Source organism: Larimichthys crocea, chromosome XII (genome assembly GCF_000972845.2).
Source record: "Larimichthys crocea isolate SSNF chromosome XII, L_crocea_2.0, whole genome shotgun sequence".
In the NCBI taxonomy this organism is placed as follows: Eukaryota; Metazoa; Chordata; class Actinopteri; family Sciaenidae; genus Larimichthys; species Larimichthys crocea.
In genome coordinates, this window is record NC_040022.1 from 23,020,099 (window position 1) to 23,046,899 (window position 26,801).

Consider the following 26,801-nt stretch of genomic DNA (forward strand, 5'->3'; position numbering starts at 1 on the left):
AGTAGAGATGTCTCAGTGATTAACGTGCAGGTATGTTAACAGCCAATTGTCCAGCTCTCGCAAGTCAAAGCTTTAATAAACACACCGGGGGAACCGGGGTAAAATGGGGACTGCTGCAAAGCACACTGGGAAGGCAGGTGATAGATGACCTGAAAAGTTTTGTTGCCTTGCCATTTTTCTTAAACTTTTATGACAGTATGGTAATAGTTGGCTTGCATCCTTATAAAACTACCCCATGTAAAAATCTGATTCTGTAACATGTACAGTTAGACATCGTGTATGTAATTCGCTGCTGAACTGAGAAGTGTCGGCAGCAAAAGGAAAAGTGAGAACGAACACTTTATGGATATTCTTAGCCGGCAATTATTCTCTGCATGTCTGCTTCTCACCTCATTATTTTTAGCTCTACCTGCTCGCTAAAGGTCGTTTTGTTGTTGTCCCTTTTCTGCATAATGTGGTGTTTTTATATTCAGTTAATGTTTTCTTAATTGGACATGTTTGTAGTTTCTGACAGGAGTGGCACTGATCCTTCGCATGATTGCTAAAGGCACCCACGTCACAAACTTCTTCTGTGATTTATTAAGTGTTTTCCTCCTCCCAGTACAACCACACACTAGTCTGAAGCCTACTGAGCGGCTCCACTGGAGCAGATTGGGGTTACAGGGTTAAGGACCCGGCTTAAAGGCACCATATGAGGTTGCTCTTTCCCCATCCAGATTTATTCTGACCTTCTGGTTACAAGTCCTCTTCTCCAGTCTTTAGGCTTGCACAGCCCACATGTTATGTAATATAATGAAAACAGGAGTCGTCTATAATGTATATGTTACATTTAGTCTGTGTCTAATGAAAAGAGACTGTTCAAGGAAAAATCTGTTGTTTCAGAAAATGCAAAAAAAAAAAAAATCACATTTGTTTACATTTAATGGTCAAAGTCTTCTAGTGGTTGTATGAATGGTGACTCTTGGTTGTTGGAAGTAAAGGAGGAAGTCAGCTGATGTTATCAACCATATTGTAGCTTAACAATCTTAACAGTCGTTCACACCAATGACAGTATAAAGAATGGACAGAGTATTTTTGAACCAGGCTGTAAACATGTTTATTTCTGCTGTGAAGGTTAACGTGTGAACTTCTCAACCTGATTTAAGTGGCCGCTGGAGGAATTACAGTTTTTAGCACTTCCACATTGGCTTCTTTTCCGGAGGTTGCCACTTGGTGCACACCAGACCTCCACCGGTGATTTTAACGACCGTGACAACAGAACTAAGTGGAAACAATGGCCTGGTCAATAATCCCACCTAGGCTGTATACCTGGTTCACCCCACCAGCCAGTCAGAACTAAAAAGATTTAACCTTTCTTGAAGAAAGATGACCTGGACGACTAAGAAGCTTCACAGTCTGCATTAACCCAAACCATGATCTTTCCCTAAAACTAACCAAACCTAATGAAAGCAAAGTAAAATCAGAAAACTGTTTTAATTTTTGAAACTGCAAAGCAATGATGCAGTTTGTTGTTTAATTCAGAGGGCTTCAAATAAAAGAGTTTCTTTATGGGTTAAGAAAACTCCCCTACTTCTTACCCTAGATAAACTACTTTAAAAAAAACATCTGGATTGCCTGAATAAAGCATTACCGCAGGGCTGAAAACAAGGCGGATATTTTGTTTTCATAAGACAGCAGTATGTAATATTGTCTGTAAACTTTCAGTGTGTACATCTGAGTACGTATGCAGCTCAAATTGATGCACTGAGCTAACACAGAGACACATAAACATGTTTAAAAATGCAGCTTTACCTGTCTAGTTAACAAATAAATGTGCTGCCACCGAACCTGCATCGGTTCTGCAGCTTAATGTTCGTCTCCCAGGCCCGATACAAGAGGACACACTTCACGTGCACTTCTGCGTGTGTGAAAGCAGGAGTTGCATGTGTTTGCATACTGTATGCAGCCATTCACGGTGGCCTGATGTAAGCACAGCGAAATGCCTGGATTCCTGTCACTCTGAGTGGGATTCTCCACTACCTCTCGACAAAGTCAACTGTCCTCTGAACAACTCAGCCTCTCTCGCAACCATTTAGCTCAATTACCACTGAGTAGAGATGGAGCTATCACCAGTGGTGTCTCCTAATGGAGCCTGACAACTGCAGTCAGATGGCGAAGCACCCAGGAAGTGATGATACTTTTACAGGATGAAGCCCCCTGTTTGGCCTCTGTGTGAATACAGCAACAAAGACTGAGGCCCACGCACACATTTACACACAGATGCATGTAAAAGCAGGCCTCACATCTGAGCCAGTTTAATTAAATGCTGTGTTTGATGATGAAAGTTGGGTTGTGATGAAAGGGTGTGAGGTGTACAGAGGTGCAGCGTGAATGCATCTGAACACAGGATTTCTCCTGCACTGTTAATTAGAGTGCGACAGGGAAGGATTAAGGGCCGACACCTGTGTCTGCTTGGTTTGATTTTACTGTGCACTCTGGATGTGTGTGTGCATTTATTCAAGTACTGTACTTAAATACAATTTTGAGTTACTATTTCTGTTTTGGGAAACACTTACTCCACTACAACAACAGGGGAGAACAACAGTATGTCTACATCGAGAGCAGCACAAAGGATGAAGAGAAAATTTGTGAATTTTGAACTTTCTTGTTGTCTTGTTTTTCTTCTTTCCCATGAATCATTCCATGACCCACTTTCCTATGTTGGGAACAACTAGACTGAACTAGCTGTAGCTCCACCTGAATCAGCTACAATGATAAAATGCTACTTTTAGTGCTTCATTACTTTCCGTGTCATAATGTTTGTTTAATCTATGACAGGGGCCACTTTCTGCAGAATGAGGACTTTTAATTTAAGTACATTTTTACTGTATTCTGTACTTAAAGTAGCAGTGTGAAGGATTTCGTTGCATGTAGCAGTGTAGTAGCTGTGTGACCTCTTCGTTTCTTTCTTTCTTTCTTTCTTTCTTTCTTTCTTTCTGTTGTGAAGGAGGAAATACACTGGCTACGGCCAGTGTTTAGTTTGTCCGTTCTGGGCTACTGTAGAAAGATGGTGGTTTAACATGTTTAATGTGCCAAAAACAATTTTTATTTATCATCTTACACAGAGGACTTTCAGCCTATAATGTTTTACTAAAGTAGTACTTTCGCTTCAGTTAAAGATCTGAGTACTTCTTCCACCACAGATGTGTGTCCTCTCTCTCTTTGATACTAGAGCTTGATATCAGCTGTTGCATAATATTGTTATTTCATGCCGTATCACTCAAGAGAGATACTTCCCCTCTGCTAACTGGTACACATGGTATCATCTCCATAATCAACTACGCATCTCATCATCAAAAATCGCTGCATCCCTTAATCCACGGAGATCACTGACGTTGCTCTCTGTACCATTTCTCACTAATGAGCTCATTCAAATCCTGTGCGTCTGCATGTGTGTTGCTGCACATTTGCATGTATGTGAGTGGCGTGTCTGATATCCTAATGCCTTTTGATGTTGAATTCACTAACAAGACTAGAAAGGCGTACAGTCAGAGGAGGCACACAACAAACAACGTGATACACAGGACAAGGGAACAGGCAGGACACACATATATACACCGTCATGTCATGTAACATCAACAAGTTTGAAAACAGCAAAATATATCAAAATGTGCATGAAACAGACTCACAGCTTATACTTGTTTCATGCCTCTTTTTAATATCAGCTCTCGATTTGAATCTTCTGCCTGATTTAGAGCCTGTAAATCTGTCTCGTACGTAATGAGGCTACAGTGGGATTGTCTGAACGCGATGGTCCATTAAACGCTGACAGGCTGCTTCAGGTGGAGAGAGAAAGAGATGTCATCCCACTAATTAAATCAGTGATGGATAGTCAATACAGGTGCCAGTTTCTGCCTTTACAGCCACAGTTGATGAACCACACAGGACAACACACGGTCGTAGTTGTCAATCCAAGTCTTCTCTTGCGTGTGAAATGTAAGCTAAAGATAGATAATAGAGGAGATGACATGATAATGAGCAGGTCATTGTGCTGTTTTTATAGTCATACAAGCTTTCTTTGACTTTTGATAAGCTCTTTCTGTTATCTGCCTTTTTCCTTCTCCAAGTCTTTGCCCTCTTTCCTCACTTTCATTGTGTCTCGTTGCTGTTTTCTGCTGTTGATATATCTCGTGTCAGTTCTTCTACCCTCTGTCCTTTGTCTTCTTTTCTTTTCTACTGAGTCACAGCTTCATTATTGTTTTTATCAGTGTCACAAGACAGATTAGTTCCTACAAATGACACGATTGATTGTGTGTATCCAGTTTCTCCACCGCAGGACTCGGGTGGCTGTCAGGGTCTGTGTTTGAATAGCTCAGTGCGTACTCGTGCATAGACAAGGCGGCCATTTGTCTATTTGACATCAGAGGACTTGAGCTGATACTTAATATTCTTTTGAAGACTTCCATTCAAGTAACTGGACGCCATCTTTGAATCCAGTATCCAGTTCTTATAATACGTCTGTGGGTTAGTCATGCAGTTTCAGACCACTGTGTGTGAAATATCAGTGACCAACGGCGCATGTAACACTGGTGGTACGCTCTCTGGTACGCAAACTTTTTAATTTAACTTTGTACAAACTACAAAAAAAACAGAAGTTTAGTTTAAGTTTTGCATAATATTTAGTTTCAATATCAACCTGAAGTCATGATCATAGAAGTTATCACAAGCATACATCCTTGATTAAATCTAAGTTAAAATTTGATAGCAAGAAAAAAAAACACCGCAATCGTGGCTCCATGTGGGAAATATTAAAGAGAGAAATGCTGATCAGGAGAACCCATTTCCCACCAAAGGAGCTCTGGTTCTTGAACCGGTTTAGTTCAGGATTCAACCACATCCATCCATTTTTTTGTACCACTTGGCTAGAGCCAGTCCCAGCTGGAAATTGGGAGAGAGGCGGGGTACACCCTGGACAAGTCGCCAGTTAATTACAGACACATACAGACAAACAACCAATCACGCTCACGTTCACACCTACAGGCAATTCACCAATCGACTGCCTGTCTTTGGACTGTGGGAGGAAGCCAGAGCGAACCCACACAGACATGTGGAGAGCATGCAAAGAAAGACCTCAGTAACCTTCATGCTGTAAGCAACAGTGCTAACCACTGCACCACTGTGCTTCCCAATGCACCAACAATCAACAATAAATGAATCTTGTTCGGAATAAAGTCAGCCTACATTACTCTATTTGAAACATCGTACTTGGAGTACCTGATATTTTCTGTAAAAAAAATTTGAGAAACGCTCGTCTAAAAACCTCCAGTGGTCCATTTTCATCATTTTCTATTGTGTTAGTATTTATTGAGGTTATTAAAGATTCCGAATAAATACAGAAATGTTTACAGTGATGCCAGAAGATTTGGCAGGTGAAGCTGTCAGTCCTCCCTCTATGTGACTGACAGAGTTTGTCTCCACATTGTGGACATGAGCCTGTTCGGAGAGGCCCACAGTGGCTGGCTGGCGGCTGCGATGCCACCCACTTGCACACCCACCCACCCACACTCACACACAATGCTGAGCCTTGTCTCACACACATCTCCTGTTCTGTCCATGTGTCTTTGTTTGTCTCCAGATCTGTTGTTCTCCATCCTTTTTTCTTTCTCAGAGCTTAAGGACGCCTCAGTTTCTTTTTCATACTGACAGACATACACATGCAGCCACGCTCTTTTTAAACTGATCATTGAGTGCAATACGCAGTGTTTGCCCTTCACTATTGCAGGTCAGGCTGTCAAGGCTGTAGGCAGTGTGTGTTTGGACTAGCCTGACAACACTAGTTGTGGGTTCATCCAACCAGGAGAGAATAACTGAGAATTCCCTCAGCTATAAACATCCCTGCACTGTCTTCTCTTTCAGCCGAGTGACTGAGCTTTGGCCTTGAGGAAAGAAATCATCATCTTGTGAGATCGCTCTATGGTGCTCATTTCTTCATGACTTTCCTCATATTTGGACTTCCTGCATCGTTGTGATGCTTGCATGACAAACATCTGCACACACTTAAGTTCATTAGGCTGAGGTTTGTTTTCACCTCTACTTGTTTCTCCTCTTTCTCTCCGCTGTTTGCTTTCCCTCTGCTGATTTTCAATCTATCACTTTGTTCAGTTTAATTGTAGTTTCAGTATTTTTTTCGTTTGTTTGTTGATGTTTTTTTCTGAAAGATTTAATTCCTCTCAGCGATGTCTGGGGACCGTTTAGCGATTATCCAGTGTGTGTTTGTGTTCCACCGACTGTTTGGTGAAACAGCAAACAGTAAAAATCCCTGATGGAGCTTTAGTGAATCAAATCACTACAACCAAATCAGCTCTCCAATCTGTTTGGTTTGCTTATTCGAAAAAGACGAGGATTTGATACTTAAATTCTCAAATTTTGACGTTTCAAAAAGTTTTTTTTAGAGTTTGCAGCTCCCAGTTTTGTTTGTATTTGTATGCGGTACACATTCCTGCTGCTGGTTTCACGCTGTTTGACTGATTGGCAGTTGATGGCACCAACGAAGCCAGTGAGGAAGAAAAGTATAAGCTTGCAAACATGGATGTACATATGTTATTCTTTATTAGTGCAAGAGAAACACTGAATGTAAACATTACATAAAAAAAAAACTCCATTGGGCACCTTTAAGTTGGAGAGATGTATGTGATGGTAAAGTGGCATTTTATTGGATCTTGTGAGCAAATTCTCCCATTTTTTTAATGTAGTTTTGCAGCTTTGTGATAAATGTGTTTCTTAGGGACAGTGGGCAGGACGCTCCACTATAAGGTCCTCTGAACACTTCGTCTTCGTATCCTTCAATCCAGTTTATATGAAGCAGAGGTGATGGTAGCTCTGATGGGTCGCCTGTTAACCAATTAATCTCAGACGTGACTCTCATCAGCCTCTCCTCTCTCCCCCTTCACTTTGTACGGCAATAATTTCCAATTAGTAATTAGATATCTTTACCTCTGGTGTGCCTGTCAATGCCTGACTATAATTAGCAAAGGCCTGTGTTCGACTCATTGTCACCCTGCACTCATCATTGACTTCTTCCTCTTCTTCTGCTTCATGTGGCCCTCGTTACGCTCCGAGGATTTCGGCAGCCGCATCATTTCGCCTCACTGGAAGCGCCTTTCCTCCTGGTTTCGCCTCAGCAGCTCTGTCTGTTAGTGTTGACGGTTTGTCCGCCAGCATCTTCAGCAACCGCAGCATGATGTCTGGTTTTTAAATGGCTGTGAGGATGTTTGATAGATTCAGACCTATCAAGCTGTTATAACTTCAATTTCTAGTGGTCACACTCCACCTTTAGACGTTCAAATCTATTGTATTTGCTGTTTTGGACTTTTAACAGCTTCAGCAAGAAAGACAGCACAGCATAAAGACAGATCACCTGGAACAAACCTGAAGGGAAAGCTCTGTGGTGTTTTATGCACGTTTGCATGTGCATCTAAGTGAACTGGCGAGACAAAAGCACGGATGAGTTTACTTCTCAGCTTACAGGCATTTCACCCATGGATAGATTACTGAACGATGTTACCAAGCCTAGGGGTCCATAGTCTCTGTGTGAAGAGACTGTTGTGAGCATTTGTTTCAGTGTCAGAGAGCTCAGTCATTTTTAATTAAAAAAAAAACATGTAACGACACTGTCATGACAGCTTCAGATTGAGTGCTCCTGCAGGACGTTTTGGCATTGTTCCCCATATTGACACCATGCAACATCGTTCCTCTGACTCTGATGGGAGAAATAAAAAAAACATCTACAACAGTGCCTTCACTTTTAATGCAGCAGCGTGGGCCACGTTAAAAGCTGCCAAGAGTGCTGCCTCCTCAAGTGTTTGCACATTTAAATATTATGCGTATTATTCTGTTTGATACATAATCAAAACAAAGAAAGGAACTGGCTCGACTCGCAGCCTTTATGTTGGGTTTCTTGAAACCCTAATGAATTCACATACAGTTTGAGTAAAGCGGAGCACTCGACAATCTTTTTTTGTCCAAGAGTCTGATGATCCTGATTGGAGCGGCACCCGGTTCGACCCTCCAATCTGCACCATCCAATATGAGGAACTAAGTCACCTAACAGCTCAAGTCATGGTGGATGGGTTCTGTCTTGAACGTGCTTCTCTTTGTTATACTTGTGTATTAATTGTGCATGTTACTAACTGTACTAACTTGGTTTTGGCTGAGGTATTTTGTTTACTACCTGGGGACTGAGCCAGGTCTAGTTGATTTTCTGATTTTTCACACACACACACACACATATTTTGTGTTTTTGGTTGTTAGATAATAGTTGGATAGTGAGTTTTTTTCTTTCCTCTTGATTTCGTTTATGTAGTTAAAAATCTGATTTTAATAGAGGAATCTTTTGGTTTTATATTTATTTTGTTGTTTTTAACAGCATCACGCTCTGTTTCTCTTGTAATTTACCTCAGCTCTTATTGTTGTATTATTAATCCTAACTCCTGACAATAAATAACTTTGTTTCACAAATGGTTTGACAGTATAACTTTTGTGGTTGCGCTTTCTGTTGTTGTTTTTGTATATCATAAAATATTGAGGCTTTTAGAGAGAGGGGAGGAGAGAGATCATTTAGGGTCGGATGAGATCAGATGGAGAGTTTTTTTGTGTGAGTGTTTATTTGTGTGTCTGAGCAGTTTTGGTTATAATGTGCATCTGCGCTTTTCCGGCTTTTTGCACCAACACAAAGCTCTAAAATGGCCTAAAGGGTGGAATAAATGCACGCATGCATGAAAGAGGACTGAACAGATTACGTCTTCACACCCAGCCTCTTTGTACAATGGGTTGCACTGAGTCGAAAGCCCAGGATGACTGTGACTGGAAACCCAGCCATTTTCATTTTTACCCATGGCTCCCAGGAGTGGGCGGGGGAGCACAGACAAAGAGACGATGACACAGCGTAAAAGAAAAAAAAAAAACAGGAGATGAGAAGGCTTGCTATAAAAGTGAGAAACGTCCATGGGCTCGCTATCCAGAGACTTTAAAGGGAAGATAGTATCTCCTCTGTTGCTACCTGAGTCCCTGGTGTATGTTGTTCGCTCTCTTTTGATACATTCAATGTTGCCACAATTGGAAAGTTGGATGGAGACCCAGGAGAGCAGACTCAGGACACGAGGGGCATGACCACAACGCCATCTGTTTTGTCTTTGTTTTGTTTTGTTTTGTTGTTGTTTTTCTCAAGAAAATCCTCCAGCAAAGGCCAGAGGAACAGATTAAAAATAAACGAGCTAACCAAAAGGAGAACATGCTAATTAGACTTTTCCGGGACCCTCACGCCACTGACTCACTCCACTCCCAATCACACCCTAACCACTCAATGACTCCTCTTTCATAAACACTTTTCCCCTTGACGTCTCTGTGTTGCCATCTCAATCTCTTCCTTCCTCTGTTGTCCCGTCTTTTTTGCTTGATTTAACATGTTTGTGTTTGTGGGGGGGTGGGGGCACTTTTTAAACGATGTGGGCCCACTTACTCAGTCAGTGGCCTGTATAATTACACATGCAGCCATTCTGACACATTTCAGCGTGATGGGGGCGACGCTGGTGGGGGTTTACCCACCCTCATTTGCAGGGCTTTAATTACAGCTATGTTTGTTTTGTGGTGATTGTAGAAATTAGCTAACCTCATCTATCACAATACTGAATGAAGAATATATGAATCGATTTCCAACAAAGGAAACCTGGCCATGCAAGTTGTATAACCATACATGTTGCAGAAAATATTCAAATTTTTTTACAAAGTTATCCAGTTTTTGTTCACTTTCTTGGACACCTATCAGAGCATCAATCCCCAAATTGCTCATTAGCTCATTTTTTTACTCAGCCTCTGTGCCAGATGTTCAGGCAAGATAAACAGTTGCTCAGTTACGCTGCTCCTGGCATGACACGATCACTGTACAGTGTGTATCTGTGCCTTAATAACATTTGAAGACTGAAACGGGGAGGATGCTGGGAAGGTTTCCAGGATGACAAGATGGAGAGAACTGACACCAAGCACGAAAACACTCGAACCTTACACATTCCCACGCACTGATTACGGCCTGACATTTCCTTTCCATTTGGATCTTTCTTTCTTTCTTTTTTTGCGTCAGCGTCGACCACCGATGATATGATGCAGATTATTCATTGTGTGATTCGCAAATCATTCAGATAAAACTCTTCTTCGTACATACAAATTAAAGTGAAGTGCTGTTTAGTGTGTTGATGAGACAGAGAAAATCAGACATTAAGCAGCAGAGTGATGAACAGATGTTGTTTGGTCCATTTAGATTCTCTCGAACAGAAATGTTGCAAAGGCTCTGAGGGGATGATTTTAACTTTTTTATAATGTTACAGCCTCTTACCTGCAAACTATGACTTCTAATCTTTATCTGAGGGCTTTGTGGCCTCAAGAGGAAAATGATTTATATTTCTGTTTTATTTATTGCATGTTCAAGTAAAAATCTGAAGAGGCACACTGTGGACTTCACCTGCAGGAGTAAAAGCTTCTCACCTTGCTGTAGAAACAATCGCCTATTTTTAGAAAATTCTGATTTTGTTTTGGAAACTTTTTCTCAAATTTCTGGAACAACACCAATGAATTGATGCATATCTGATATTATAAAGGAAACTGGCTATTTTGACTTCACTTATGATGGAAAATCTTTTTTTAGTCGCCACTTTGTCCTGAAATGTCACAACAACTTACTGGATGGATTGCCTTTAAATTTCATACAGACACATGATGAATCCTAATGGCTTTGATGACCTCCTGACTTCTCCTCTAGCACCAACATTTTTGGCTTTTACTAAAATATCTCAACAAGTACACTGTAAAAACATAAAAAAGCGGTTAATCATTGGTAGCAGCGGCTGCCAAACAAAAACTGTAAAACTAATTTTTCTGTGATGTTTTGCAGAGAAACAGTTTTTGAATTATTAAATACCTTCAATAAAATGATGATACCAATAGATAATTATTGTTGTTTTACTTAAATTTGTATGTAGTTTAGCAAAACAGAAAAATACTGTATAAATAATAATGAAATGAGAAATAATTGTCAATTGTTTGGTTGTTAATTTACAGATAATTCCCGTAGTTTCACATTGTTTTGTAGACAATGTTAAAAAACAGAAAACTACTGTAAGTTATTAAAGTTATAGTTTTCCGAAAATGTACAAATTTCTTTTACAGATTCAGACTAATCTCAGGATGAACTGTGATTAATTCAATGTTCTCTTAACTGGTATATCATCATTAAATCAAATTATACAAAGCAACATTCTCATCAGCCTCAACTGTTCTTTCTGAAAATGTCAGTAAAGATATTTAAGTTTAAAAAAAAAATTCTCTGTTTGTTTGTTTGTTTTTTTGCTCAGGACCCCAGAAGCAAGCACAAGTTCAAGATCCACACGTACGGCAGTCCCACCTTCTGTGACCACTGTGGTTCGCTGCTGTACGGCCTCATCCACCAAGGGATGAAATGTGACAGTAAGTACACATTATCTGTGTGTGTGTGCGTGTGCACCTGTGTAAAATCTGCTGTGCTGGTTTCCATCCCGCAGTACAGTCGGCCCTAATGAGAACAGATGGGAATAGACTGGTACTGTACTACACTCACATCTGCAGCCCAGGCAGAATTCACTGTCCCACCCTGCTGAGTCGTTCCTGCGCTCCCATTCTTTCCACCCACACTCATCTATTAACTCTTCCCTTCTTTCCTTTGCATGTGTGACCCCAACCTGCCCTGTATTTTTCTCTTTTTAATTCTCCTTTTCCTCCCACTTCTTTTCTTTCTTCCCTCTTTACTCCCACACATCTTTCCCCCTCACTTTCCTCTGCATCATTTCCCTTTACATTGTGTCAGCCGTGTCCCTCCTGGCTTCACTGTACCTCCCCTGTGCCTCCACATCATCTCCATCTATCACCCTCCTCCCCTTTCTCTGTCCATCCATCTGTGGGTCTCTGGTGGCAGCCTCATCGCAGATGGTAATGGGAGCACACCAGAACAAATTGATGCGGGGAGGCCATCGCCATTACGAGCCGCTTCCCCCGTCTCTCGTCTCTCCTGTCTCCTCCCAGCATGTCAGCCTGACAAGCCTGTCGAGCGGAGGGGAGGAAGGGGGAGAAAAGAGAGCGGGAGAGATGGATGGTTGGATGGAAGAGGACAGAAACTAGAGAGTGGATTAAAGGAGGAGGAGGTTAGAGAGAAAGTTAGAGGGCAGAGAGGGACGGAGAAGGAAACGAGAGGGAACAAATGTCCTCTCTCCCCTCTGGTCTCTCATTTGTTTGGCTTTGTCGAAGTTTGTGTGCGTGAGAGAGAGAAAGAGAGATGGAGAGAGAGAGAGGGAAATAATAAATACATTTTAGATTTGAAAGCTAATTAGCCTCTTTCTCATTCCAGTAAATTTAAGCAATAATGTTTATCGACGCTCTTGTTCTTTACTGAGGACCTATAAATCACTTTTCCCTTGTCATTTCACTGCTTCCACTAATGCCCATATAAAGTAACTCTACTAACAATAAAGTAACATAACTGCCTTCATTTTTCTATCATACTTTTCTACAATATCCAACCCAGTGGGCTGGATGGTGATCTCATCTGCTTACAGTGATTATCTCTAAGTTAATATAGTGATTATTTATTGATGTTTAAGTGCTACATAAGTAGTGCTTCTTTTGATTACAGCTTTTAATTATCTAAAATTGTACTTTTTGTACTGAATTGTCACAAAAAGAACAGCAGCACTGTGATGCAGGTCCCTTGTTAGGGCTGTGTAGTATTTGCATGTTTTTTCCATGTCCCTCCAGGTACTCCGGCTTCTTCCCACAGTCCAAAGACATGTAGTTAACCCTTGCAGTCTAGATTGCCTAAATTAAATCTCTGGCGACTTTTCCAGGGCCTTTTGCCGTGACCCTGATAAGGATAAGCAGCACAGAGAATGGATGGACATTGGGTGTGCAGCTTTGCATCTGTTTGTGGGTCTAAAACAGACTCTGTCCTGGTAGTCTGAAAAGTGAAATCACTGGATAGGCATTGACTTTCCTTCAGTATGTTGTTGTTGTGAGTGGAAAGCCTCCAAAAGATTTACAACCAGAGGGAGGTCTTTATCAAACTGCTGAAATCTTGGACTCCTACTGAGAAACCTTAAAAAACAAAAAAAGCTCTCCAGAGGCACAGAGGTCTGTTAGGTTGGTAAGCTGGCTGCAGTACAGAAACAGAGAGGTGAGCAAACACCTTCTGAGACTGAAACCATCGGTCATGATGAATAATATGTTGTCTGAAGGGATGTGTCTAATTCAAAATAGGGTCATATTACCCTGCAGCTGCTTCAAAACCTGTATATTTTTTTTATTTACTGTTTTCCTGAAGGCTGCAAGAATGAATAAAGCTGCAATTGATTTTGTTTGTAGTTACTTTCCACGTCTTTATTGTCTGCACTAAATAACCCTGATTATACAGTACGACTTTTCTCGTGTTCTTCCTCCACTAGCAGCAGCAGCAAAAGTTCCTCCCTGCTCCAGTTTGGTTTCCTTTTGTTTCCATTTTAGCCAATACCTTTTATTTCATCCATATTTACATTTTTTTAAACACACGTTTTTTTAAGATTTGAGATCTTAAAAGTTACCTGCACAGTGTGCTGTAAATGATCTGGAAGCAGGAAGCAAGTTTGTATTGCTTTTATCCATCTACACTCTAATAATTCAGCAGAGCTGTTCTACACTCACATTTTCTCTGCTGTCATTGAAATATCTGTAGAATAAAGGTTGATTTAAGTTTCTTTGATCCACCACATCATGTCGCACCAACTCTCTTCTTCAGAGGCATTTTCTGCACAAAAGTGTATCAAAGGTTTTAAATTCACTGTAATGTGCAATCGACCTCACTCCCTTCATATGTATGACGCACGTACATTTCACTGAATGTTCACCACTCCCCTCTGTTTTCTGTTTCTAGCCTGCGACATGAACGTCCACAAGCAGTGTGTGGTCAACGTCCCAAGTCTTTGTGGTACGGACCACACGGAGCGCCGGGGTCGCCTCTTCCTCAAGATCGAGGTCAACTTGGACAGGCTACACGTCACAGGTTGGTCTTATTCTTAGTTAGGGTATCATTTGGTGCTGTGCTGCACTTGAGGCTGACGTAGGCAAGAGGCTCCCTGATGTGACTGTGAGTGGTTGATTTTCAGACCTCCCTGGCTTTATTCATATTCATATCTTTCAGCTACTGTGTGGTTTAGTCTTGAGTTAATGAGCTATTCAGAAAAATGTGCCTGAAGAAAAATGTGCCTGAAGACAGACACTTGGCTCATGTGGTCACTCACTCATTCACTCAGGGGACACTGAAAGGATGCTGAAGGACAATGTGTGAGCATGCAGTCTCAACCAGCACCTTTACATCATGCCTCCGACCTCTTTTGGGTGAAAACAGTGCCTCTGATTTCACCTGCGGTAATTCAAATACTGTTTAATAGCATAAAATTAGATGCCTATTAACTATTAGCAGCCTAAATACTGCTACTGCTACTGAAGCTGATCATCGTTCTGCAACAACAAAACATATGATCAGTGTTGTTACATATAAAAAATGAAAGAAAGGGTTTGATGGGTGTCCTCTCAGTCTGCGTCCATCGAAGTGGACAAACCTGACACCGAACAGGTAATATAACGTTCTATCGTCTGTCGTTAAGATACAATTTTTCTGTTTTGGTAGTCAAATTGAACAAATTGTATCGCTGCGGTGAAGCAGAACCACTGTCTCTACTCCACCAGGAGTTTGAAGTTGATCAAAACAGCGTCGCAGCTACAACGTGATGCAGACGTGCCTGGTTTGGTCGTTTCCCAGTTACCCTACTGTGGACAGACTGTCAAACCAAACTCTGCTGTAAAAGCCACTTTTTTTTTGTTGGGTCATTTTCTTCACAGTAAAAACTTTGGTTACACCTTCATCACTAAGAGTCTTTGCTGATTGGCTTCGATCTACAGGCGCAATCATACATGATGTAACAAAACATCTTTTCGTTGGTCAATTTAAAGAATTTAAATGCTGACTGTAGACAGAGGAGAGTATGCTCATTTCATATATAGAAAGTGTTTTTTACCTGGCAGTGCCGATATGTCTGCCTGCAGCCTGCCCAGATCCACCAATCCCAGAGGAACAGAACTGGGCCATGAGGCAGTTTTGACGTCGCGGCAACTATTGGAATAGACCTTTTTCACAGCAGCCATTTTGACATGAAACAGTAGGGTCAGCACAGGTGTTTCCAATGATATTAATTAAGGTTCAGTTCCATTTATCATAGCAGAGACTTTCCAGCAGCACCATGACTCTGTTTGACCTGAATGGGACAGAGCCTGTATCATTGGTAACACCTGGGAAATGAAGCCAATGCAGAAGTGCTAAAAACTGTAATTCCTCGAATGTCCACTTAAGGCTGCCTACAGAACGAGCCCCCATGTAAAAAAACTTCACAGCCGAAATAAAAATGTTTACAGCCTGGTTCAGACAACAGTTTTGGTCGCAGGTTTCAGGTCTGACTGATGCTACACATTTTGCTAATATGAGAAACAGCTGTAAAAGTCAAAAGGTGCAAACAAAATTAAAAGAACCAAATCAGTAATTTATTTCTGTGTGATATATGTCAGCCAACTCAGCCAGAAAATGGCTGTAATGTGCAAAAAGCAGAACGCAACCTTGAATCTTAAAACATAAATGAGGTCAACAGTGAAGTTGCAGCAACATGGGCCACAAGTAGAGACATACCTCAAACGTCTTGTACTCATAAAGACCTCTAAAAAAAAATAAAAATAAATAAAAAACAGTATGCATCTGTGTCAGCAAAAAAAAAAAAATAAATGAAGCCATGACTGCCTCCACGTGTGTGCGTTCTCAACACCTCCAAATTATCCTGTCAGTCAAGAGCAGCACCTGGAGTGGACGACTCGCCGGTGTTAAAACCCCTTTGGCAAGGAGAGAAATGACTGCTGGGTCACTTCTCTCTCTGTCACACACACAAACATGGCGAGACAGAGGTGGTCAGGGAATATGAGTGCTGAGGCCAATAAAGTGTTTTTAACTCTGCAGGGATCAGACAGGAATAACCTCCAGCTACAGCAGGAACATTCTGATTTGGAAATATATTGCATTAATAAAAATGTTGTTTGTTTGTTTATGGTCCTCCTACAAAAGGAGAAGTTTTATTCACAGCATCATTTGTTCGCTCTGCTTGAACTGCTTTTCACTTTATTATGTTGTGGTCTTTCTTTATTTGCCCTGCTGTACACAACATCCAGCTCTTTTGTCTGGCTTTACCGCTGAACGAGAGATCCGTGATGTGACGACCACCATCAGCAAGAACGAGTAAGGATATTAGCAGCGATGACAGCGGTGGTCTCGTTGACATGGTTACCTCAGTCGTTTCAGATTAGGCTGAATGGACGCAACTGAAACTGAACGGGCTCACATTCATGGAGAGAGTAGGAGAGACGGCTGTTGCCATGTTGAATCGATGTGCTTTCTCTCTCCTCCCCTACCCTTCGTGTTGTCCTTGATTTTATACACACACCAAAACACCCACCAGTGTTCCAGTGTTTATAAAAGTGTTGCTGTCACTTTGCACTGTGTCAACTTCAAGGAAACGTACGGCAGTATGCTCTGCAGCATATGTGGCGCCTGATATTTAGAAAAAAAACACATCCTTTGGACTTCTGCGTCTGTTTTCTCTCTTCACACGGCTGCTCAAGTTTTATTATCAGAGCTGCAACAAGTATTTTTCCAATTAGTCAATGCGTCATTTAGCCAAAACTGTTAAAATTGCATCACAGTTTTCCAGAACCTGAAGGTGATATCTTCAAATTGCTGGGTGCCAGGGTGGTGCAGGGTAGGTTTGTAATTGAGCTGGACATGGCAGGTGAGTGGTGGTGAGGTACTCCTAAGTCACAATGAGAGCAGAGTTAGGCAGTTTCCACAGGCAAAGCAACACCACTAGTATTGGCCGTAGCATAGGTAGCACTGGGAAGACTGAATTATCAGGCAGAGTGGGAGGCCATGCCTAGTGACACTCATACAGAGAAACAGCAAGACAGACAGAAACACAAGGGGAGAAGAAAATGACAGGAAAAACACTGAGAATCCCTTCTCAGTGGCATGACAAAAACTCAAAATATTAAATTTACAATGACAAAAAATGAATGAAAAAACAGAAAAGGACTTTGGACTGTGAACAAGCTGAAAGATGCTAAAATGCTCCATAGAGCTGAAGTGGACTGGAGAGTCATGTGGTGATTATGTATGTGATCATCACTTGATTGATTAGTGCAGCTTTAAGTATCTTGTCTTTAATATCAGAATCAGGTTTGTTTTGGTGCATGACAATGAACATAGTAAGACATATAATATACATCATAAATATAAAACGGGAAAATGTACGTAGAACCTGTGATAGAGATAGAGATAAAAGATATTTTATGAAAAGACCCGTATAGTGTTTGAAACTAATAGGATCGAATGGGCAAAATATTCAGCAAGAATGTGCACATTTTCCAGAAAAACTCAATTCTTTCACATCTTTTAGAAAAATATGTGAAATAAGTTCAGAAAGCTTCAGAGTAGATTAAAAAGAAAGAAAGGCAGAGGTAAAATAATTTGACAGAATCATGGACCAGTTGAGCCAAAGCATGGACTGTGATTGACAGCTTATGTGAGGAAGAAAGAGAAACAAAGGTAAAGATCCTGAGGACAACAGAGGAGGGAGAGGAGGGAGAGGAAGTTCATGTTCTGCAGTGTTATGCTTTGAGTTTTCGTTCCTCTCTAATGGCAGCAGTCTGAACAGTGAAGCCTCAGCTTGTTCTCCGGCACCCCTCTGGCTCCCGCAGACAAGTGGCGGGCCTTTGTGGTTCACCGCACTGATGTGAACTTGATTAAATCTTTCCAGCGAAGAAAACAGACACATCTCCCGTTATCCCCATAAACCTCCTCCCCTCTCTTTTTCTCCCTCTATCTCTCCTCTCCATCCCTTCCTCTAATATTGACATTTCCTGTTATCTTCTCCTGCCTGTTCCTTCGAGACCTCAGCAGGTCTTCCCTTGCTCTCGTCATCCCTTTTCCCTCTCTACCTGCGGAGCTGCTGTCCATTCAATCATGTCCTTTCTTTGCATCCTCAAAAAAGACATCAACATATGTCTTTCCTTCTCTCTTTTTCAGCTTTCTATCTCGTCATTCTCCACCTCCCTCTACCTCTTCTTTGAAATGTTTGTCACCTCCTCCTTCATCCCTCTCTTACCCCGCTCCCTGATTGACGTGTCTTCAAGCAAAAGTGACATAAATAACCTGACGGCAGGAGCTTAAGTTTATTCACAAGTTTTAAGGAAAGGTAAACATGCAAATGTCCCTCCATGATGTGCTGAGATAGGTACAAACACACAGGGCATCTGAGGATCGGGCCAAAGTGAGCACACAGCGGTTTATTCAGGGTGAGATTTCCTCCTGCTGACATGCTCGCCTCAGGTTTAAAAGCACGGTTGAACAGAAATAAAAATAAAAATTCCCACAGTGACACAACTCATAGCACCATCAGGCCTGCCGTACTAATAAATGCTGTAATATGTGATATTAAAGCAACATTGCATAACTTGTCTACCATTAAAAAAAAATGATTTTAAATCATTTTGATGCTACATTGACTTATAATCAATTAGAATCCAGCCCATAAGTGTCGAGATTTGGACCTGAATAGATCAACAACACTACTACATACCTGTATGCTCTGAGATGGATCTGAAAATATTTCAACCACACACAGAAATAGAAATGTTAAGGTCATTTTAGTTCTTCTTTTTCCCTCCGCTGTGTGTGTGTGTGTGTGTGACGGCCACGTTCAGATCCCTGGCAGTGCACTGTGGGGATCCATCCAGCTCCCGTTTGGCCGTGCAGCTTTCCCCCAGATTATCAGGCATTCATTGGTTGCACATGGCATTGTTATGCAACACCGCATTTGAATTTCAAAGCCTTTTCTGGGAGATTACACTGTCGGCCCACCGCAGCCCTGCAAGCACCCGCCCTGGGATCTAAATGAGATGTCATTTTTAGCTGTGGCATATTTTTATTAAGCAGACATACAGTTCAGATACAGAAGATAATATTAGGGTGGATGCGTTTTATCTTCAGTCTGTTACACTTTCAAAGAACAATTGTTCGGTGGGAGATGAAGACATTGTCTTTAGTTTTTCTGGTAGCATTAAATCCAGGGAACAACACTCTCACACAACACAGACATTATTTTATATTTATTACGGAGAGAAAAAAAGAAATCAAACTTTGGCATTCAAAGGATCTAAAAACGTCACTGCATTTCCTCCTTGTGTTTTTCGTGGTACTTGCAGGATGCATGCTGATAGTTTTGCTGCTTCTATGATGCATAAACAATACTAAGTCTAACAGACATACTATCTGCCCTTTCTGTCTGTATCGTGTCTGTTTCATCCCAAACAAGTGATAAAGACAAAACACACACACTCTAATTTTATTAGTAACTACCTCATAAGGAGTGAAGGGAGGGGAGGATACAGAAGGCAAGCAGCTCTTGTTGTATCTAAGCAACAACAGACAGCAGAGATAGTCCTTGATCACTGCTGATGATGATGTTTCTTTGTGTGTGTACGTTTAGTAAAATGCATTATTTAACTTGCACGCGCACACTTCTCTGCATCCTCGTCTGTTTCTCTGTTTGTTTAGCTGCATGTGTGTTTGCCTCATTAGTCTGTTTACACACTTGTAGAAGTTGCTTCAGCGTTGTTTGGCGGCAGCGTTGCCATGGAAGTGACTGATGCCTTTTAACGCTGCCACAGCCAGGATTTAGATGAGAACGTGGGATGCTGAGATTTTCCTTCTGCTCCTCGTCCTTATTTTTATTTTTTTATTTTTTTATTTTAATGTGTGTGTGTGAATTTGTGTAACAGTAAGTGTGTGTGTGTGTGGGTTTGTGGATGAGCGAGAGACAGAAAGAGACAGAAAGAGACAGGGAGGGGGATTACTGTAGCTGAGAATTTGTACTAGATAAGGAGTGAACTATGAGGCTGAAGCAACACATTCGTGAACAAAGTAAAAGCTTCCGACTTTTTCTGTCAGGGTGAGAGACCTGCGCTGCCCTCTACTGCATGAACCTGTTAGAACATGAAAAAATGTAAAGTTCACAAGAAATATTATGATTTTACCATTTTGTTGTTAACTTTATGATATAAAAACAGTAATATATTTACAGTAAAAAGAAAAAAATGGCAGCTGTGGCTGGTTTGACTGTTATTTAAAGCATATATTATAAATTGTCAATTCTGTATTACATCTTTAACCCGTGCGTTGTCCTGGGGTCATTTTAACCCCAGGACAACACGAGGGTTAATCTCACTCAAATAGTTTTTTTTTTGTTTTGTTTTTTTAAGATTTAGAAGTTTTTGGGCTTATTGGATAGAGACAGCTGAAGAGTGACAGGAAGGCGAGAGAGGCAGAGTCTTCGTATACATGGGGCACACACTCTACCTACTGAGCTAACCAGCGCTTTTGTACAGACCTGAAAAAAACTAACAATTATTTATATCATTGATTAATCTGATCTGAGTTCAGCAGCTAATCCTGCCTGATCGGGTGTGTAAAATGTCAGAAAACAGTGAAAATATTTTAAGTCCAAAACAGAAGACTAGAATAAGGTAATGTTTGCCATCTTTTAGCTATAAAAATGACAATGAATTGATTGATCAGGATGACTTCTGTTTATTTTATGTTGATAATCAGTTAATCGACAAGTAGTTTCTAACTTCTAATCTACTAAACACAAGGTTTAATTTATCTTTGTTTCTGTCTGATAATTATTTTAAACTGATTTCTCAAGCATCACTGTCACATCCAGCGACGACAAACAGCTAAATGTCAAATAAATCTGATTAAATCTCACTAAATGAGCTGCAGTGACTCTAAATGACACATGATTTGTGTACGTTTTGTATTCAGCCCTGGAATATTTATGCTTCGGAGTGAAAATACATGACTGCAGTTTTAATGAAGAATCTCAGCAAATACATTCTCGTGTTAAAGTTCACACTGACTCTCTGAAAGACTCAGATTACAGCCCTTTTTTCTCCCCACACTGTGTCTGATTACATTTAAATATGCAGAGTGGGGAGGCTGAAGCTGGTAAACACCGTTTTAGAGAATCGGTGTGATCCTGTTTCTGCTGTCCGTCTGTTGTAGTTTGTCTTGTGTTACTGACTTTACTGTCAGAAATATTTATCCTCTCTCTTTCTCTGTTCTTACTTTGTTTCTTTCCTGTCTTTTAGCTGTCATTTGTTGTGTGTGTTCACATGATGTTGCTAAGTGGGGCAGTGCTGGAGTCGGCCCATTGGCCACTTACAGTAGATGTTGTCGCCATGGTGAAGGTGGCATGCTCACGCCACCCCGTCCCCCTACTCCTGTTGCTATGTAACAGCTCTCCTTTTTTTTTCCCACTTCAGTCAGTCAGTTATTACACAGGGAAGCGTCACACCTCCCTCACATTATCTGCTCACCTATTATCGAACCATGTGCATGAGAGTACACTACAAGAAATCTACTCACTGCCTCCACCGAGGAGAGTCGAGTTTGTTATCACCTGCCTTTCACTTGTTTTACAGCAGAACGTGTGAGACAGACTCTTAGGCGAGTAGTATTTCTTGTTTTTGTTGATTTAACGTTCGCCTACGGCCCCACACCCACCAGTGTCAGATTCCAGTTGGTGTTGTTTCACACTGTCAACTTAGAGGGAATTTTGAGACTTTGTTTTGCTTTGCAGCACCTGTTATCAGAGCATGTGGTTTCTGATTTGATGAGCCATTAGCTGAGTAACAGAGGATAGAAACACTATCTATAGATAGATAGATAGATAGATAGATAGATAGATAGATAGATAGATAGATAGATAGATAGATAGATAGATAGATAGATAGATAGATAGATAGATACCATCCCTGTGAGACGAGAAAGCAGAAAAACTCTGGGGAAGAAGCAATCTTAGTGACATGCATTAATTCGACATAAGTGTGACACATGGAGAGGGGGAGAGGAAGAGAGAGCTCAGTGCATCATGGGAAGTCCCCCTGCAGTCTAGGCCTATAGCAGCATAACTAAGGATCAGTCTATGCACGAGTTTGTTTTCCATGTAACAGTAAACTCATTTGAGGTGAATGGTGGAGCTTTATTATCTATCTATCCATCCATCCATTCATTCATTCATTCATTCATTCCAGTTTTGGCATGATACCAAAACTAAAGTTTTATTAATGCCTTACTTTGAGAAACATACAAAACTTTTTTTTGACTGTTATGTTTTCATGTTTTAGGTAAAATAGGACATGATATAGTGTGATATAGATGTTTATTTTTCCTCTCATGCTATCTAAATCATAGATTTATCATAACTATAATATATATATATATATATATAAAAATATATATAGTAGTTCAAAAATTTTCTTGAAATTTTTCTCGGACTGTGAAGGCATTCAATATAAACAGTTTGTAAGGGTTAAAAAAACATTTCTTTATTCATTATTTCACCAGCGAAGACCACAAAATGAATGTCAGTGATGCTTGAACACGTTTATACTTCTATACTTCTCTGGTCTGTTGCTGTGTTGTTGGGAAGCTTTGATCCATCATCACACCCGGACATGACGGACCTCAGGAAGAAGAAGAAAGAAATGGGGTGGGAGGGTTGCAGAGGGATGGTTGAGCTGTGGTCCTGCTCCTGAATCTCTGCTGATAGTTTTAATTAATTAAACTTTTCAAATGTTGCACTGTATTTATTTAATAAATCTGGCAAGTATCTGCAAAATACTGTCTGCTACAGACACATTTTGATTTGTACAAGAGAAAAAATATTGCTGCTTGGTACAGGGCCATCCTGCCGACCATCTGAAGTATGTTTTTAGTTCCAAATATTATTCGCAGGCATCTTTTTTGCCAGTATGAGGTTCAGAAGTCAACTTGTGTAAGATTAGTCCATAGTCCACATATATAGTACAGAGAGACTGAAGCTCAGATCTCTGAGCTGTCCAGCCTCAGAGTGACTTCTTGACTGGATTGTGTCTCGAAATACATACACAAGGTTATATTTCTCTCTCTGTCTCTCTTCCCTTTTTCCAGTGGGTGAAGCCAGGAACCTGATTCCAATGGATCCAAATGGTTTATCAGACCCCTATGTAAAACTCAAGCTCACCCCCGACCCAAAGAATGAGACCAAACAGAAGACCAGGACCATCCGCTCCTCTCTTAACCCCTGCTGGAACGAATCCTTCACCTTGTGAGTCTGTGTGTCTACTGCTGTGTCTTAGTGTCTGTTTGTTATAATATTATAATAGTTCTTAACAATCCAGGAAACGCTGTCGTCACATATTGCTGCTTTGTGTACATATTCAGTAAGCTGAAAGCATCAGATAAGGACCGCCGTCTGTCCATCGAGGTGTGGGACTGGGACCGAACCACCCGGAACGACTTCATGGGCTCCATGTCGTTCGGAGTGTCCGAGCTGATCAAAGCTCCCAACTGTGGATGGTCAGTCACTTCTATTTATATCCAGACTCTCTGAAACCTCAGCTGGTGTGAGGAAGTCGTAATATCCAGATTTACGTACATTTCATGCTGCATTTATACTTTTCCTGTACTTAAAGTACATGAAAAGTGTAGTGATGAAAAAAATTAAAGGAGACAAAGGTCCAGTGTGTGGGCTCTATTTCCAGCATATGACACAAATGGAATATAATATGCAGAACAATGTTTTCATTAGCGTATTATCACCTGAAAATTGTTGGTTTTGTTACCTTAGAATGATGTTTTATATCTACTACTTGACAGGCTGTTTTTGTGCTTCTAAATCCTACACAGAGGTCCCTTGAGTTCTAGAAACAATCGAAATTTTCTTGTTAGTAGAATTTAATAAGTGAGCCTGATGTGAATTTTATTTAATCAGGAAAGTCGCAGTGAGATTGAGATCTGTGCGTGAGTACTGATGGTATTGGCTGCCATGTAAGGTTAATCAGTTTGGGAGCTAATCATTCATAGACATTTACGCACAAATGGCTCAGTATCGACATGCAGACTGGAGGAGTCGGTGATCGAACCGCTGATCACTGATTAGTAGACGACCCGCTCTACCTCCTGAACCACAGCTAATGTAAAAAAAAATATAATGAAGGATACTAAAGAAAAATTATATAACATAATTTAATGCAGAACATGAAATAAAAAGTACTGTGAATTGATTTGTTGTCATTCTATGTGACAGCTCTTAAAGGTTTGAAGGTCAAACTCTTTGAAACAGCTAGTCCTTTAAACTTGCAAAATAGGTTTTTAACAAACACGTACTGAAATTAAGTCATGGTTTTCAAAAGCTAACTTGATAACTTGATACTTGCCACAACCAGCGTCACTCAAACAGCAGCACATTGTCCATAAAACAGACGTAAACACTAGTAGCACCTGCTGGCGTCATTTCCTTGCCCCCTCTAGTCTTTGTCGCCCTGCTTTGTCTCATACTGATAAACACACACTCACGGAGACGTTAAAGTCAGCATACCTGCAGACACATAGCCTAAACCCAGCCTGATTGACTGCTGCTTTGAGCGCAGTCAGAAGCTCCAGGTGTTGGCATCAGCAGCTCGGAAACAGTGCGTCTATGCGTGTTTGTCTTCATGTGGTGTTGTATGTTCCAGGTCATTAGACAAGTGTTTGAGAGGATGTGTACATTAGAGAGGAAGTAGAGTCAAGTTGGCACTGTTGGCGGGCCTGCAAACACTCAAAGAGATGTAAAGTTTAATGCTGTGTAGGTGGACAGAAGGAGAGATGTATAGTTGATGGATTGAAGGAAAGTAAAGTCCATCTTTTTTTCTCTCTCTCTTTCTCCTAGGTACAAGCTGCTGAACCAGGAGGAGGGAGAGTATTACAACGTTCCCATCCCGGAGGTGGACGACGTCAACCTGGAGCTCCGTCAAAAGTTTGAGGTGAGGATGGACAGGGAGGTCTCGACTCAGGGTTGTGAATTTGTAACATTTTCATAAAAGCGTAAGTAGGCTTTCTTTGTCACGCACTTCGACAAAATGTGTTCCTCTCTCCTGTAACCATGGTAACCTCATCCCTGTTCCCAGCTTGTGCTTTTCACCCTATGTGCTGGAGAGGGAGATCACTTTCTCCTGGCATTAAAAAGTAAATGCGCTTTGTTCCAAAGGGAAATCCCATCTATAGGCTACACCTAGTACAAGTATAGTACAAGCTTACAGTCACCGAATGAAACAAGTTCCTGAGGGTGAATATGTAATTCATAATAATAATAACACAATGGAAACAGCAATAATGGACAGACTACTTTTCAGAAAGTATAATCCGAGCCTAGCAAGTATTCGAAGGTCTAAATAAAGATTATAACTTATGGTTATTGCTTCTTTTTTAATTGCACCGTTATTTCTAGGTTCAGTCTGCAGGTCAACATGGACGACCTTCTTATTTGCTGTATTAATGTTGTTGCAAAGAGAGGTGCAAGCCTGCAAAAGCATCACGCTGGCCAGGGGGTGTGCAGAAAACACTTTTATTCAGTCACCAAACAAAAATGATCATTTAACAAAGAAAAGTTACTGCGCTGCTCGTCCCATAACATACAAAACAGACATTTTCAACACATATTTCCTCTGACAGACCTTCTCTCCAGTTCAAACCGGCGTATCAGAGTAGAGCTCTGGAAGGGAGCGTCAACAAGATTAACAATAAAACCATAATTTCTTTGATTTGCTGGTACCAACAAATCCATATTACATTCTGCAATACATAACCAAAAATACTGTACATTCAAAGATAGTGAAATGTACAACACGAAATTCAATCAGCCAACGAAAATAATACCCACCTACTCATTGATCTCATAAAAGGATACCTATTGAGGCGTGCTCCCTCTTTAAGCACCCGTCCAGATGGCCTACACAAAGGACTGAAAACAGGTGGTGTAGGTTCTCCTACATTATCATCATGTTTAAAATGTTTTTGGAAACTGACAACAATGCTGCATCGCTTTTATCTAATGTGGTGACTATCGGATAAATAAAGAAAATTGAAGAAAATTGCCACCAGAGACTGGTCACCGTCTTTCCTCACACCACTTATGACATAGAAAACATGTTAGAGAAGTAATACAGGAGGCGAACGGTCTAACTCTAAGGTCCGCCAATATTTGTCATATTAATTGACAATTTTCACCAAAATAATGATGAATGTGAGGGTGCAGATAAATGAGAAACTACAAACAGCGGAGGCATTTGAACTCCAGTTGGATGAATCAGTGGAAATGTCCAAAGACGCACAGCCCTTGGCATTCAGTAACCAATAATAATTATGCATGATCTTTTTATCAATCATCAACACATATAGGCTAATAACCCAGCATGTAAATATGCTAATAAGGTGAATTAAAAGTTGAATAAAGTAAATATAAAAGATATTATAGGCCAGGCTTAAAATGTGACACACGTGGGGGGGTCCCTGTTCTGTTTTTCTCAAGGACGAACAGCTTTAATGATTCAGCCAGGTTTCCTTGCCCTCATTGGACTATATATAACCAACCAAGACAACACAATACACCTGTTCAACTTTTTTCTGCTCTCTAATATTCCATCTTTTGATTAATGTGACTTATTCTGTGTTATTCTGCATCTCTCTCAGTCGTGCTTCTTGGATCTCATTGTTCATTTTTCATGTTGTATCTGCGTTACTTAAAATTGTTTATACTTTA

At 40.8% G+C, this 26,801-nt stretch overlaps 1 protein-coding gene across 2 annotated transcripts in view; it reads left to right on the forward strand.

The window, feature by feature from the left end:
- Nucleotides 1–26,801, forward strand: part of prkcab (protein kinase C, alpha, b) — a 100,349-nt gene that overhangs the window by 57,688 nt on the left and 15,860 nt on the right. For both annotated transcript variants that reach the window (XM_027285046.1, XM_027285045.1), the window contains exons 4-8: nt 11,382–11,493; nt 13,961–14,089; nt 23,174–23,330; nt 23,447–23,581; nt 24,933–25,026. In XM_027285046.1, the coding sequence (XP_027140847.1) occupies nt 11,382–11,493; nt 13,961–14,089; nt 23,174–23,330; nt 23,447–23,581; nt 24,933–25,026 (627 nt within the window). The remainder of the gene's footprint in view (nt 1–11,381; nt 11,494–13,960; nt 14,090–23,173; nt 23,331–23,446; nt 23,582–24,932; nt 25,027–26,801) is intronic.